Consider the following 16,698-nt stretch of genomic DNA (forward strand, 5'->3'; position numbering starts at 1 on the left):
CACTCCCCATCCCCACCCTCCCCTCACCTCCCATCTCCCCACCCCACCTCCCCATCTCCCCACCTCCCTCACCTCCTCACACCCACCTCCTCACTCTCCCTCACCTCACCCATCTCCCCACCTCCCCTCACTTCCCCATCTCCTCACCCTACCTCCCCATCTCCCTACCTCCCCTCACTCCTACCCTCCCATCTCCCCACCTCCCCTCACTCTCCCCACAGGCCGATATCCATTATTTTGATGATTGTGCTTCCAATACTTTCTCCTTTCCTGACACCATCCCTGACAACACCTGCCAACACTGCTGACAACTACCGGTAATGATGACAGCACTGCCAACACATCACTGACAACACCTGCCAACACTGCTGACAACTACCGGTAATGATGACAGCACTGCCAACATCCTCACAACACCTGCCAACACTGCTGACAACTACCGGTAATGATGACAGCACTGCCAACACATCACTGAACAACACCTGCCAACACTGCTGACAACTACCGGTAATGATGACAGCACTGCCAACACATCCCTAACAACACCTGCCAACACTGCTGACAACTACCGGTAATGATGACAGCACTGCCAACACATCCCTAACAACACCTGCCAACATCAGACAACTACCGGTAATGATGACAGCACTGCCAACACATCACTGACAACACCTGTCGATAAATACTGACAGCATTGCCAACACATCTAACAATGGCAACATCATTGACAACACTGCTGCCCAACTGCCATGCCCTCTGACCTTAACTGAGAGAGAGAGAGAGAGAGAGAGAGAGAGAGAGAGAGAGAGAGAGAGAGAGAGAGAGGTACTGGTCACCCCGTCAAGACCCCGGAGGGGGGGAGACGGACAGACAGACAGACAGATAGGACAGAGAAAGACAGGTAGACAGAGAAAGACAGGGAGACAGATAGAGAAAGACAGGTAGACAGATAGAGAAAGACAGGGAGACAGATATATAGACAGACATACATACTGACAGAACGGATAGATAGATAGACGAACAGACAGATTGAAGGATAGACAGGTTGACAGATTGACAGAAAAAAAAGACATGTAGACACAAAGACATACAGACAGACAGGTACAAAAATAGACGGTCATATATACAGACGCACGAACAGACAGACAGACAGACAGACAGACAGACAGACAGACAGACACACACTGAATTTTATCGACGTGTCATAACCCCTTGAGAACCAAAGTCGTCATTCTCAAGGTAATGGGTGGTCGTACTCAAGGGTAATGGGTGGTCGTACTCAAGGGAATGGGTGGTCGTACTCAAGGGAATGGGTGGTCGTACTCAAGAAATGGGTGAGTCGTACTCAAGGGAATGGTGGTCGTACTCAGAAATGGGTCGTCGTACTCAAGAGAATGGGTGGTCGTACTCAAGGGAATGGGTGGTCGTACTCAAGAATGGGTGGTCGTACTCAAAGGAAATGGGTGGTCGTACTCAATGCTATAGGTCGTAAATTGTCCTGAAAACATAAAAATCATATAATCAAAAATAAATAAAAAATTAATGCCAAAAAAAAAAACATAAAATAACCCAAAAAAAACCCGCAAAAAATGTAAAAATAAAATAAAATAAAATAAGAACTACAAAAAAACTAAAAAAAAACAATAAAAAACGCAAAAATAATGTAAAAAAAAATAATCCTAAATAAATTCACCACCAACAACATGACCTGTTATCTCTCACCGTCTCTCTCTCACTCTTCTCACCAGCCATCCTCAACTGCCTGTGTGAGAAGTTCCTCCCGGATAATGTCTCAGCAATTATCTTCCTCACCCGGACTGAGACATACGGACGTTCCACAGCATCCGCCCAGTACTTCCTTCAGTTGGCCGGTTACCTGGGTATTCCGGTTATCGCCTGGAATGCTGATAACTCCGGTCTGGAACAGGTAAGTGGACCAAAACGTGTACAGTTCATGGTATGGTCGGGTTGTAGATCTGGTTTGTTCGGAGTTTTTTATTTTTTGTTGATTGGTTGGGGTTTGGTTAGGTTTAGGTTAGGTTAGGTTAGTTTACATTTAATTTGGTTTGGTTGGGTTAGGTTAGCTTTAGGTTAGATTAACTTTAGGTTTAGTTAGGTTAGCTTTAGATTAGGTTAGGTTAGCTTTAGATTAGGTTAGGTTAGGTTAGCTTTACGTTAGGTTAGGTTAGGTGAAATATACTGAGTCAGGAGGCAGCTAATACCTTCAGGGGAGCCAATATATTTTAACCTTACAACACAAAAACGTTTTCCTAGACAATAACAAGAGCTGTGATACCTGGGGGGGGGGGTGGGGAGAGGGAGGGAGGATGAGGACAAAGGGACGAGGTGAGGAAAAGGAAAGGGGTAGGAGACTGGATGGGGAAGAGGAAGGGGTGGAGGGGAAGGGAAAGAGAAGGGTGAAGGGGGACGGGGTGAGGGTGAGGGGAAGGGGGGAGGCTGGTGAAGAACTCTCTAGAGGCCACTGTATACAGATTTAGTGTAGTGGGTCTAGCCAGAGGTTTGTGACACCATTATAATGCTCTCTCTCTCTCTCTCTCTCTCTCTCTCTCTCTCTCTCTCTCTCTCTCTCTCTCTCTCTCTCTCTTTTCTTTCTCTCTTTTCTTTCTCTCTCTCTCTCTCTCTTTCTTTATCTCTCTCTCTCTCTCTCTGGTATGTTGCTAACTGGGCTCTAGAACACCAATAACTGGGCTCTGGAACACCAATAACTGGGCTCTGGAACACCAATAATTGGGTTCTGGAACACCAATAACTCGGCTCTGGAACACCAATAACTGGGCTCTGGAACACCAATAACTGGGCTCTGGAACGCCAATGACTGGGCTCTGGAACCAATTGGGAGACTCCGACCTGTTAGTGTGTAGTATATAGTTAGTTAATGTATAGAACGCCAGTAAGTTAGATTTCGTTGGGTCTTGGTTAGGTTTGGTTAGGTTAGGTAAATAATCCTCGCTATTCAGTTTACAAATTTGCAGTTTACAGCACTTTTTCAAATGTATACCTGTGTTTCACCTTTAATTAACGAGTAAAAATAATTCCCTGCATTATTACCGTAAAAACCATTAATAATTAACCTCAGGTACAAGTAATTAACAATAGTCTAACAATAGTTTTAACAACAGTCAACAATAGTTTACAATAGTCTAATAAAAGTCTTAACAACTGTCTAACAATAGTCGTAACAATAGTCTAACAATAGTCTAACAATAGTCTAACAATAGTCCCTAACAATAGTCTCAACAATAGTCTAACAATAGTCTAGCAATGACGCCAAAAATGTGAAATAAAAACAAAAGAAAAAACCCAGTTAAATCATTACCTTGGGAGATGTATACCTTTCCAGTCAGCCTCCTGGAACGGTCATAACTCAGGGTAGGAAGATGAAAGTGGTCTCTGGAGGCGCCTTATACAGATGGCCTGAATACAAGACCTACCACAGCATCTGTAGAATCATTTGTAGTCGAGGTTTCCAGGTCTTTCCATCGGCACTGGAAGCTTGGGTGGCTCTGGAAGATATGTGGAATTATTTGTAGTCGAGGTTTCCAGGTCTCTCCATCGGCACTGGAAGCTTGGGTGGCTCTGGAAGATATGTGGAATTATTTGTAGTCGAGGTTTCCAGGTCTCTCCATCGGCACTGGAAGCTTGGGTGGCTCTGGAAGATATGTGGAATTATTTGTAGTCGAGCTTTCCAGGTCTTTCCATCGGCACTGGAAACTTGGATGGCTCTGGAACGCTGGACCAATGAGAAAGGAAATGACTAAGTCGTTTATTTGCATCAAGAATATAAACATAAATCACTTGGTATTTTTTTTTCTCGACTGGATAAAACTATATTTCCAACCATTGTCTGGAACGCCCAGTAAGTCGTGCCTGGAAATAGGTAAATGACCTTTGAGAGAGAGAGAGAGAGAGAGAGAGAGAGAGAGAGAGAGAGAGAGAGAGAAATCATAAAGTATGCAAAGGTTTTCACAAGTTTCTATGCTAACCACTGCTATTCATGCTTTCCTTAGTGTGTTAGGTTGAGTTTCCATTCACCGCCTGGAACGTATGAGAGACCATGGGGGAATATTTTATATAACACACACACACACACACACACACACACACACACACACACACACACACACACGCAGGTTGCCATCTAACATCACTTTAAATCTTTCTCGCTCTTATATTTTTTCTTAATATTTTTACGTGTGGCAAGAATTATATTTTTATGGAGTTGTGCTGGAACACTCACAGCATGGCCTGGTACAACATGGCCTGGTACAACATGGCCTGGTACAACATGGCCGGGTACAACATGGCCTGGTACAACATGGCCGGGTACAACATGGCCTGGTACAACATGGCCTACAGGTACAACATGGCCGGGCAGGTACAACATGGCTGGGTACATGGCCTACAACATGGCTGGGTACAACATACGGGTACAACATGGCCGGGTACACAACATGGCCTGGTACAACATGGGCTGGGTACAACATGGCTGTCTCTCTCTCTTTTGGCCGTACAGAGACTTGAAACAATAATAATAATAATAATAATAATAATAATAATGGCGAGAATAACCCTGAGAATGACGGGTCTCGGGGTAAAACAAGAGCAAACCACGTAGGGTCTCGGGACAAAACAGTGATGAGCCATAAGGTCGATTATCCATGCGGGGAAACTAGGGAAATGTGTCTTAGTGTCCGTGTGAGAATTATGTTAATTTAGGTCAGAGAGAGAGAGAGAGAGAAAAAAAAGAGAGAGAGAGAGAGAGAGAGAGTCTATCCTCCTCCTCACTTACTTCCACCTCCTCTTCCCCTCCTCCTCCCTCCTCCTTCCCCCTCCTTCCTTCCTTCCATCGATTTTCTCCTCTCCCTCCTCTCCATCATCTCCATTACTCCTTCTCCTTCTCTTTCCTCCCCATTCTTCCTCCTTCTTTTCCTCCTCCTCCTCCCTCCTCCCTCCTCCCTTCTCCTCCTCCCTCTTCCTCCTCCTTCCCCTCTCTTTCTCTCCTCCTCCACTTTTCTTCCTCCTCCTCCTCCTCCTCCTCCTCCCTCCTCCTCCTCCTCCTCCTCCTTCCTCCTCCTCTCCTCCTCCTCCTCTCACACTGTGACCACCTGAATAAACCCGGTTTTATGAAGGTTTAAGGATGCCAATTTAGGTTCCGGGTCGTGTTTGCGCAATCGGTGTTGCTGCCAGGGTTGTCAGCAGTCGGTGTTGTTGGAATAGGGTTGTCAGCAGTCGTGTTGTCAGCAATCGGTGTTGTGAAGAATTGGTCTGTCAGCAGTCGGTGTTGTCAGCAGTCGTGTTGTTAGAATCAGTTGTCAGCAGTTGGTGTTGTCACCAGTCGGTGTTGTCAGCAGTCAGTGTTGTCAGTAGTCGGTGTTGTCAGAGTCGGTGTTGTTAGGATTAGGTTGTCAGCAGTTGGTGTTGTCAGCAGTCGGTGTTGTCAGCAGTCGGTGTTGTCAGCAGTCGGTGTTGTCAGCAGTCGTGTTGTCAGCAGTCGGTGTTATAGGAATAGTTGTCAGCAGTTGGTGTTGTCAGCAGTCGGTGTTGTCAGCAGTTGGTGTTGTCAGCAGTCGGTGTTGTCAGCAGTCGGTGTTGTTAGGAATAGGGTTGTCAGCGTTGGTGTTGTCACCAGTCGGTGTTGTCAGCAGTCAGTGTTGTCAGTAGTCGGTGTTGTCAGCAGTCGGTGTTGTTGGAATAGGGTTGTCAGCAGTTGGTGTTGTCAGCAGTCGGTGTTGTCAGCAGTCGGTTTGTCAGCAGTCAGTGTTTCAGCAGTCCAGTGTTCGAGGTCAGAGAGTTAATTGGGGTGACGTGTACACTGTATGAGTGTGTGTGTGTGTGTGTGTGTGTGTGTGTGTGTGTGTGTGTGCGTGTGTGTGTGTGTGTGTGTGTGTGTGTGTGTGTGTGTGTGTGTGTGTGTGCGTGTGTGTGTGTGTGTGTGTGTGTGTGTGTGTGTGGTGTGTGTGTGTGTGTGTGTGTGTGTGTGTGTGTTTTAGCTACTCTCTCTCTCTCTCTCTCTCTCTCTGCTATCCACCTACCTCACTGCCCTCCACCTGAAGATCCACTCAACAGGTGGATAAGAGATATTGCTTTTCAATATCCACATCCGCCTCTGTCCCAAGCCTTGATCTAAGACGGCTTTACCGCCTGTTTAAGCCTGGTGTTACGTCTGGCGCTGTGGTTGGATGGGAGGGGGAGGGTGGGTTGGGAGGGAGGTGGGTTGAGGAGGAGGAAGTGTGTAAGGGGAGAGGGAGGAAGACGTAGGGAAAGGAAGGAGGGGTGTTTTGGAATGTTTCATCTGTGTGTCTGTTTATGTGTGTTTGTTTGTTTTGTTTTGTGTTTGTTTGTTTTGTAAGTGTGTTTGTATGTTTTCGTTTGTGTGTTTGTTTTCGTTTGTGTGTTTGTTTGTTTTTGTAAGTGTGTGTGTATGTTTTTGTTTGTTTGTTTGTTTGTTTTCGTTTGTGTGTTTGTTTTTTCCGTCTATGGATGTTACACCTGTCTGGAAACACCAACATGTCTTCATGACCACCTGGGTCCTTTCCTGGAACAAGCACTGGAACGACCTCTCCTTCACCTGGAACAAAGAAGTATCCACATTAAAGAATAAAGTTGATTGTAGACAGACAGACAGGGACAGACAGAGAAGACAGAGACAGACAGACAGACAGGGACAGACAGACAGACAGACAGAGAAGACAGGGACAGACAGACAGTTAATCCTGGTTCTCCGGAGTGTGTGCTAAATTGGAACTGATATCTGAATGGATGTCTGGAACTGTATGTCATTATGGATGGTGATGATGATGATGATGATGATGGTGGTAGTGATGATGATGATGGTGGTAGTGATGATGATGATGATGATGATGATGATGATTCCAGAATTTATACTTGTGACTGGAATGATACTGAAACTGGAATAAAGATCTATTAAATTATTCCCGTTATGAAGTGATTCCTACCTCGTTATTACACTGTTGTTCCAGACTCTCAGTGCTGGAGTGTGTTGTGTTGTCCTGGAATGATGGTAATTCCTGGAAGGTGTTGGTACTGGAAATGGCTTTATGGATTACCTGGAAATTTAAACACGTAACCTAACCTAACCTAACCTAACCCTCTTTAAAGCTACTTGGAAGGGTTAGGTTGGGTTAAGTAAATAGAATTAAGTTAGGTTGATTAGAGTTAGGTTAGGTTAGGTTAGGTTAGGTTAGATTGGATTAGGTTAGGTTGTTTCATCATCTGGTTGAGACAAACTTGATAACTAATCATCAAGTATTACCACAGAGCTTCTCTAACATCCAGAACTTAACACATAACACCTGATACTGACTCAACAAGGTCTGGGACGGGGGGTAGGGTTGGCAGGGGATAGGGGGTGGGGGTGGGTAGGTTTGGGAGGGGGTAGGGGTGGGGTGGGTAGGTTTGGCGGGGGTAGGGGGTGGGGTGGGTAGGTTTGGCGGGGGGTAGAGTAGGATAGGAGGATTTAAAGGGGAGGGAAGGAGGAAGGGGATTAGGTAATATTTCTAAGGCAGAGAGGAAGGTGGCTCCAGGAAGAGGCTGATTCAGGAGGAAATTTGATCCCGGAACTGACAAAGGGGGAAGGAACCACACACACCTACCTTCACTTCCTTCCTTCCCTTCCCCTTTCTTCCCCTCCCTCTTTCCTTCCTTCCCCTCCAGTGTGTCTTAATGATGGCTTCTACCAGGGTGATAAAATTTTCTATAGAATGATAAAACATGGTATGATAACTTACCCTTGGATGATGATGATGATGATGATGATGATGATGATGATGATGATGAATCCTTCTCTCCTTCCTCTTTCACCCTTTTTTCGTCCTTCGCATATCACACCATCCTTTCCTCTTTCTTTCATTAGCCTCCCTTCCTCCCGTCAACTCTCTTTCCCTTTCTCCTTTTTTTGTAGAGAGAGATAGAGGGTGAAAGAAGATTAGAGGTGGAGGAAGGAAGTTATTGGTCGGAAATTGAAGAATTTAGAGCATTTAGCCCGCCTGGTTAATAGCTGTAATGTGTTAGGGTTGTGTCGCGAGTTGGTGTGTCTGTTGGTACAGGCACTGAACCTACCCTGTCCCATCATGGGTGTTTTGACTTATTTCATATTCCGCCGACCCTACTGGCGGATGCTGGTCGAGGAGGTTGTCTGACCTCGGCCGTATGGATCAGGGGTGGTAATGGACCTTTTGAGATTTGGTAACTTTTTGGAGACCATTGTATGGTTGCTGTCGCTATCTAGTGGGAGTGTTTGAAGGAGTTCTAGTTCTGATCGTTCTATCTTTTGCCAGGTTCCTGGCCAGGTGTCAGCTGCTGGTTGATGGGTTTCATTCTCAGGTCTCTATGGGTTTGGTGAGAGGTATCTTTTCTGTGACGAATCTCAGGGCTTCATTTGGACCACCTGTATTTTAATATTTGGTGGTGCTCATAGTATGAAGAGGTACTGCTGGGTAAGTTAATATCGGTGTGATAAGTGATGTCACAAGGCAGTTTTATATTCTCAGGGAAGCGATTTAAGCGGTATAGTTTTCTCAGCTCTTCTTGCCTTTTCCTTCCTGGTGTGGACATGATGGGAGTAACCTGTCGTGGATATATGCAGGCCCAGGAGGTGCCTCTGCGTATTCTATCTGGGCATTATTGGTTTTAATGGATGGTTGTCCCTTCTGCATAAGGTATCACTTTGAATTTCGTGAGACTGGTTTGGATTTCCCTTTTTTGTAATCCCTTTTATTTCCGCCTGGTGTTGTCGACCTGTTACGCTCGCGATTTTCTGATGTGTTGTTATTTGAGTGATGTCATCTGCATACATAATATCTTCGTTACCTATTCTAGTGGAGGCGGGATCACTTGTGTAGATAATATATAGAGATTGGAGAGGGGCTGCCCTGAGGGACTCCGTTCATGAGTGGGAAGGTCTGTTACTTTCTTACCTTCCTTACTCCCTCTCTTCATCCTCCTCCCACCAACCAACTCCCACATTACACTCCTCTCACTCACTCACTCTCTTTTCCAGGCTGCCCAGAGTGGATTAAGGATTCAGCTCGCCCCCGCCGTCGTCCACCAAGCGGCCGCCATGTTATCTATCTTAGTGAGATATCAGTGGCACTCCTTATCTATCGTGACGTCAGAGATCGCTGGCCACACCGACTTCGTCCAGGCTGTGAGGGACCAGGTGGCGCAACACAAGGAGGATCATCGTGGCAAGTGAGTACATGGGTTCGATTTGGGGGGGTTTGGGGTTCGATTTTGGTGGTACGTGGGTTCAATTTGGGTTCGGTTTGGGGGATCACTGTAGAAATAAAGTACCTGGGTTTGATTTTGGAGTCTCTGGGTTCGGTTTTAAAGAATCGCCACGACAAGTAAGCACGAGGGTTCGATTTGGGTTCAGCGTATATCGAACCAACATCGAACCAACATAAAACTAACATAGAACCAACGTATAACCAACATAGAACCAACATCGAAGAAAATATTGAAAAAATTACTAAATTCCTTTGATAAGATAATGCCTGATTGTCACTTACTGGTTTGTGGTTCTGTGTAATAAGAACCATCTCATCCTCTCCTCCTCCTCCTCCTCCTCCTCCTCCTCCTCCTCCTCCTCCTCCTCCTCTCCTCCTCTTCTCCTCCTCCTCCTTCTCCTCCCTCCTCCTCCTCCTCCTCCTCCTCCCTTCATGGTAATTAAACACTCGGCGTGGTTCAAGGGGCCATGGTTCACTACTGAGAGAGAACCTACCTTGATTAATTAGTTTGTGTTTAGTTCCTTACCTTTATCAGTAGGTGTAATTCTCTCTCTCTCTCTCTCTCTCTCTCTCTCTCTCTCTCTCTCCCCTCTCTCTCTCTCTCTCTCTCTCTCTCTCTCTCTCTCTCTCCCATTCCACCCACCCTTCAAGACCCTCCCAGTCCTTCTTTCTTCCTTCCGTTTCCTGTTCCTTTCTCCGTCTCTTTCCTGTCCCACCCACCATCATCCTCCTCTCTCCTCTCTCCTCCTTCATCTCCAACAATTTACCTCCGGGGTTCAACTCCTGCGGTATGGAAACCTAAAGGGGTGTTGGCGTCAACCCAACTTCACTGAGGCTTTGGGGAGAGAGGGAGGAGATGAGGAGAAGGGTGGATGGGATGGGGAGGAAGGAGAAAAGGAGCAGGTGGGTAGTTGGAAGGGGAAGAATGAAAAGGGTGGAAGGGATAAGGGAGAAGGTAGAGGGAGAGAATGCAAAGGGAGGGTAGTAGAGACTGGAAAATGAGAAGGAAGGAGAAAAGGGAAAGAGAGGAAATGAGAGATGAGGAGAGGATGGTGGAAAGGGGAAGACAGGGGTAGATGGAAGGAAGGAGAAGGGTGAAAAAGTGAAGGAAAGCGTGAGAGAAGGGTTTAGAAAGCAAGAAAGGAAAAAGGAAAGAAGGAAGACGTAGGCTGAAAAGGAAGAAAGGGTGAAAGCAAGAAAGGAAGGAAGGAAGGGAAGAAAGGATGAGAAAGCAAAGAAAGGAAGGAAGGAAAGGGGAAGAAAGTAGAAAAGGGACTCAACTTTACCCAGGATGAAAATTAAAACGTTTTTACACTCTCTTTGTGACCTCAAGTTTAGGTTTGTCAAATCTTATTCTTTATCTGTGACCCCAAGTTTAAGGGTAGAGATGGTAGAGTCCTTAGGTATCTCTCTGTTAGGGGTGTTGTGGAGACCTGGGAGCCTTATAGGGTTGTGGATAAGGGTTGTGAGTTGTTGTTGTTGTGACTGGGTTGTAGGTTTGGTTAGGTTAGGTTAGGTTAAGTTAGGTTAGGTTAGGTTAGGTTAGGTTAGGTTAGGTTAGAAGGCGAACCAATGCTTATTTACCTATGCATAAACACAAATAAAACTATATCTAAAATACACACAAAACCAGACCTAAAACACACTTAAACCACACACATAAATACTTAAACCAAACATAAAACCAAATACACAAATTAGGAGTTTGGCAGGCTCCCAGCTGTAACCCCCGCCCCCCCCTCATACCCTATGCCTCGACTTCCTAAAAGCAGTTTCATTTTCTGGTGGAGTTTAGTGTGTTCTCAGCAAGCCTCTTTTTAATCCTCCCTCATGATCTGTAACGCTCGTGGTGAATTGTGGTGGAGGGGTGGTGGTGGTGAGGATAGTTGTGGTGGGGGGAGGTGGGGTGGGGGAGAGTGTAGGGGGTTGTGGTGGTACAGTGGGGTTGGTCGTTCTAGTAATGTTGGTAGTTGCGGTGGTCGTACAAGAAATGGTGGTGGTTGTGGTTGTCGATAAGTAATAGTGGTGGTTGTGGTGGAGACAGGAAACTGTTCACTGTCGAGGAGAGAAAGACTGTGTACTGGAGGAGAAATATCAATACCTGGAAAAACTGTGTTCCAGAATTTTGTACTTGGAAATACAGTGTTCCAGAATCTTGTACCTGGAAAAACAGTGTTCCAGAATTTTGTACTTGGAAATACAGTGTTCCAGAATCTTGTACCTGGAAATACAGTGTTCCAGAATTTTGTACCTGGAAAAACAGTGTTCCAGAATTTTGTACTTGGAAATACAGTGTTCCAGAATTTTGTACTTGGAAATACAGTGTTCCAGAATTTACAGCTTGATATTTCCAGAATCTTGTACCTGGAAAAACAGTGTTCAAATTTTGTACCTGGAAAAACAGTGTTCCAGAATCTTGTACCTGGAAAAACAGTGTTCCAGAATCTTGTACCTGGAAAAACTGTTCCAGAATCTTGCACTTGGAAAAACCGCAATCCAGTTGCCTTGTACCTGGAAAAAACCGCAATCCAGAATCTTGTACCTGGAAAATTTGGGTTCCATTAGTCCTCACGGTCTGGAAAATTGGGTTCAAGTGGCCTTCAGCATGTGGAGAAACGAGCTGAGGTGTAAGTGTGGGGAGGAAGCTTTAATGTGTCTACTACCTGGCTGAGCTGATCTGTAACCTCTTTAATACACCCAGATGGTTAGGTTAGGTTAGGGTTAGGTTAGGTTAGGGTAGGTTAGGTTAGGTTAGGTTAGGTTAGGTTAGTTAAGAAATATACAAGTACTTAGAATTTATGAATATGAAAAAAAATACCCAAAATGTCATTAGAATTCACTCCTGATTGAAGGATTTCCACACACGGAATTGATATCGACTGAAAGAGTAAAAAATAAATAAAAAATTCCGAGCAGGTTGATTGGATCTCTGGCGTTTGTGAAGAAAAATTCATCTATCGTGTAATTGCTTCCTGACGTGTGTGAAGAAAAATTCCCTAGTGGTGGTTCTTCTCTCTGGCGTTTATAAAGATGGCAGATAAATTCTATATAGGTTTGTGATATTATTCTCTTCTTGATGTGATGAAAAAAAATTCTCTGCTGGGGGGAAAGAATTTGTGTCATGGAATTTTTCTTTGACATTTATCAAGGACAAATTCTACACAATTCTACACTGATGGAGTTCCTTTCTGCTTCATCAGTAAAAGATTAAAAATTCTGTATTGGCGGGTTTTAATTATTTTTTTAGCAAGAATTAGTGAGGAAATTCTATCATTTAAATCACTGTCTTGTCTTTCTCTGTCAGTAATAAACTTAATAAATGCTGGAATTTTAACTAATATCTTTTTAATAAATTAAGAATTATATATTTTTTTCGATTATAATCCCAAAAAATTCTCTAAACTAAGGAATTATATTGAAAACTTTGTAATAAAAATCTATTGAGGAATTTAATGCTAGGAATTAATTATATAAAAATACAGTATTTATTGTTTATGAAAATATTATCCTCTCTCTCTCTCTCTCTCTCTCTCTCTCTCTCATTTATCACCTATTGCCTATTCCTTTCGTAATTGTTATTTTTGTTATTTACCATCTCCCTGTTCGTAGTTTCTCTCAGCACAATTTTATTGTTGATTGTCTTTCGTTTATTTATTTTTTGTTTCTTTGTTTTGTCGCATTTTTTTTTTTTTTTAGTTAATTTGGTTTTCGTTTCTTAATCTTGTTTCCTTTTGTTTTGTTATCATCTTGTGGTTATTTTCTCAGTTCTTATACTTGGGTTCTTCTTCTTCTTCTTCTTCTCTTCTCCTCCTCTTCCTTCTCCTCTTCTTCCCCTCTTCTATCTCCTCCTCCTCTCTCCCTTTTCCTCCGTCTCCTCGTCATTCTTCTCTTTCCTCCTCTCCCCTCTTCCTCCCCCTCTTCCATCTCCTCCTCCTCTTCCTCGTCTTCCTCCTCTTCCTACTCCTTCTCCTCCTACCTATCCTCCACCTTCTCCTCCTCCTTATTCTTTTTCCTCGTTATTCCTGTCATTATCTTCCTCCTCCTCCTCCTCCTCCTCTTGGGTCACCTTTAGGACACTTTGATACTTAAATTCCCTTTTTAGGAATTATTTACCTTAACTTAAAATCTACTTACATATTTTTTAAGGATAGTTGGAAATTTATTATTATTATTATTATTATTATTATTATTATTATTATTATTACTAAAGAAAATATCTAACTGAGAAAAAAATATAAAATTAGCAATTACAAAGTATAATCCGACAGTATAAAGTATAAAGTATAAAAGTGAATTTCTAAAAGTTGTTGGATGAGAAATTGGATGAGAGTGGATAGACTTTAAACTGAATGAGGTGGATAAAGTATTAGAAGGCGTGGTATTGATGGGTGACGGGGAGGTGGGTGACGGGGAGGTGGGTGACGAGAGGTGGTGAGCGAGATGGTGGGTGACGGGAGGTGGGTGACAGGAGGTGGTGACGGGAGGTGGGGGTGGGGGGTGGGGATGGGTGTGTGTGTTATCACCATCAATCTAATCCTTTTTCTTTTCTCTTTCCTAACTTTCTCTTTACCCCTTTCTCTACCCTACACATCAAAACCTCCCCCCCTTTCCTTCCCTTTCTTTCACCTTTCCATTCAACTTTCTCTTTTCTCTACACATCAAAACCTCCCCTTTCCTCCCTTTCTTTCACCCTTTCCATACAACTTTCTCTTTACCCTTTCTCTACCCACATCAAAGAAACCTCCCCCCTTTTCCTCTCCCTTTCTTTCACCCTTTCCATACAACTTTCTTCACCTCTTCTCTTGAATCCTTGCCTCCTCTCTCCAAGGCCCCTTTCAGGAGTATCAAAATGCCTTTTCCTGATTCGTATTTGCTCAACTTTCAAACACTTTCTAATCATCCCGAGTTGCTTTTTTTTTCAAACAGCTTTCACTTTTTTTTCTTGTAATTTTTGTTGTTTAATTTCCTCGTTTCATTTCGAGTTTTTGTTTAAGTTTTTTTTTCTTTGTTTACATTTGGTTTGTGTTTTGTGTGTGTGTGTTTTAGTTGGTTCTTTTGTTTTATTTCTTCGTTTATTCATTATTTCATTTATTTTCTGTCTTTTTTTTACTTGTTATTTCCTTTTCTTTGTTGTTTTTTTTCTCTTTCTGTTTTTCTCTTCACACACGTACGTAAATTAGTTTTATTTTATCTTTCTCTTTTTTATTCTATTTTTTTTACCTTTCTCTAGTCATTCCTTTGTCCTATTTCTCACGTTTGTCTCTTTATTTTTATTCGTCTCTCTCTCTCTCTCTCTCTCTCTCTCTCTCTCTCTCTCTCTCTCTCACTCTTTAGTTCTTTTCCTTCTGTCCTCACTTATCTTCAATTCCTCTCACTCACTTCCACCCTCCCCCCACTCCCTTCCCCCACTCACCACCACTCCACCTCCCACCTCTCCACTCACTCCCCCCACTCCTCCACTCACTTCCCCTCCCTAACTCTTCCATTGTCACCCACTCTCCTTTCCACTTACCACACCTTCAATCTCCCTCTCTCTCTCACTCACCATCCTTTCCCTCTCCCTCTCTCACTCTCCCCTTCTCTCAGCCTCCCCCTTCCCCTCACCCCTCTCCCCATCTCACGCACCTCTCCTCCCCTCCACTGTTCTCTCCCTCACCCCTTTCTCTCCTCACCCTTCTCTCCCCACTCTCTTTCTCCCTCACCCTTCTCTCCCTCACCCTTCTCCTCAATCCTTCTCTCTCCCCATCCTTCTCTCCCCAATCTCTTCTCTCCTCACCCTTCTCTCCCTCACCCTTCTCTCCCCTCATCTCTTCCTCTCCTCAATCTCTTCCCTCCTCACCCTTCTCCTCCCTCAACCCTTCTCTCCTCACCCTTCTCTCACCTTGTTGACTAAGGTTAGGCCTATCACCCTGTCTAGGATAACAAGATTACCTCTCCCTTCCTCCTTTACCCCTTAATCCCCTTAGTCCCCCTTAGTCCCCCTTAATACTCTTTATCCCCTTAACCCCCTTAGTCACTTCCTTATCCCTTAATCCCCTTAGTCGCTTCCCCTTTATTTACTTCCTTCAGTACCTTCCATTAACCACCTTACCACCATTAACTACTAATACCACCCCTATAAACCCTACCACCACCACCTACCACCATCGCTACCACCACCTACCACAACTACCACCATTATCACAACCACTATCCTTCTAACCACCATTACCACCACAATCTCTCCCACTAACTTCTTACCACAACGACCACCATCCTATATCAACCACTATCTCCCCTCACCCTCTCCTCCCCCCCGGCACCATCCTGGGAGGGGGTGGGTAGGAGGGAGGAGGGGTCTGTAATTAGTTGTCCTGACCACAAATTGTTTACTTTATGTGTTAGGAGATTCATTAACTCTCTCTCTCTCTCTCTCTCTCTCTCTCTCTCTCTCTCTCTCTCTCTCTCTTTTCCATTAACTCCCCCTATCCTCTTTCTTTTGTATTTCCTCTTCATCCTCACCCTCCTCCTTCCTCCTCTCCTCCTTCTCTTTCTCCTCTCCTCCTCATCTTCCTTCCTCCTCTCATCCTTCTCTTCCTCCTCCTTTTCTCTCTTTCATCTTGTTACCAGAGCTATTTCACCCTTCCTTTCTCCTCCCCTTCCATCCTCTCTCAATTTATTCACCAACTTTACGACAGAGAGAGAGAGAGAGAGAGAGAGAGAGAGACCTAAAACACACACTTAAACCACCTAAACCACACACCTAAAACACACATAAACCACACACTTAAAACACACACTTAAACCACACTTAAAACCACACACTTAAAACCACACATAAACACACATAAACCACACACACAAACACACATAAACCACACACCTAAACACACATAAACCACACACCTAAACACACATAAACCACACATAAACCACATAACCACACACCTAAAACACACCTTAAACCACACATAAACACACATAAACCACACACCTAAAACACACACTTAAACACACACCTAAAACACACACTTAAACCACACACCTAAAAAACACATAAAAACAAAACACACACTTAAACACACACACCTAAAACACACACTTAAACCCACATAAACACACACACACATAAACCACACACCTAAAAACACATAAACCACACACCTAAAACACACACTTAAAACACACACCTAAAACACACACATAAACCACACACCTAAAACACACTTAAACCACACCTAAAACACACACTTAAACCACACACCTAAAACACATAAACCACACACCTAAAACACACACTTAAAACACACACCTAAACACACACTTAAACCACACACCTAAACCACACACTAAAAGCACACACTTAAACCACACACTTAAACCACACACAAACACAGTAGCAGTAAATGGTGAAACACACGGTCGTTCTCTGCCTCACAAATCATCAGAG

General features: G+C 44.0%; 1 protein-coding gene across 1 annotated transcript in view; it reads left to right on the top strand.

Annotated features, from left to right (window-relative positions):
* Positions 1–16,698, top strand: part of LOC121863693 (glutamate receptor ionotropic, NMDA 2B-like) — a 92,565-nt gene that overhangs the window by 50,049 nt on the left and 25,818 nt on the right. Inside the window, 2 exon segments of the mRNA XM_042362435.1 lie at positions 1,749–1,927; positions 9,041–9,231. Coding sequence (XP_042218369.1) covers positions 1,749–1,927; positions 9,041–9,231 — 370 coding nt within the window.

This window comes from Homarus americanus, unplaced genomic scaffold (assembly GCF_018991925.1).
Source record: "Homarus americanus isolate GMGI-L3 unplaced genomic scaffold, GMGI_Hamer_2.0 scaffold8807, whole genome shotgun sequence".
In the NCBI taxonomy this organism is placed as follows: Eukaryota; Metazoa; Arthropoda; class Malacostraca; order Decapoda; family Nephropidae; genus Homarus; species Homarus americanus.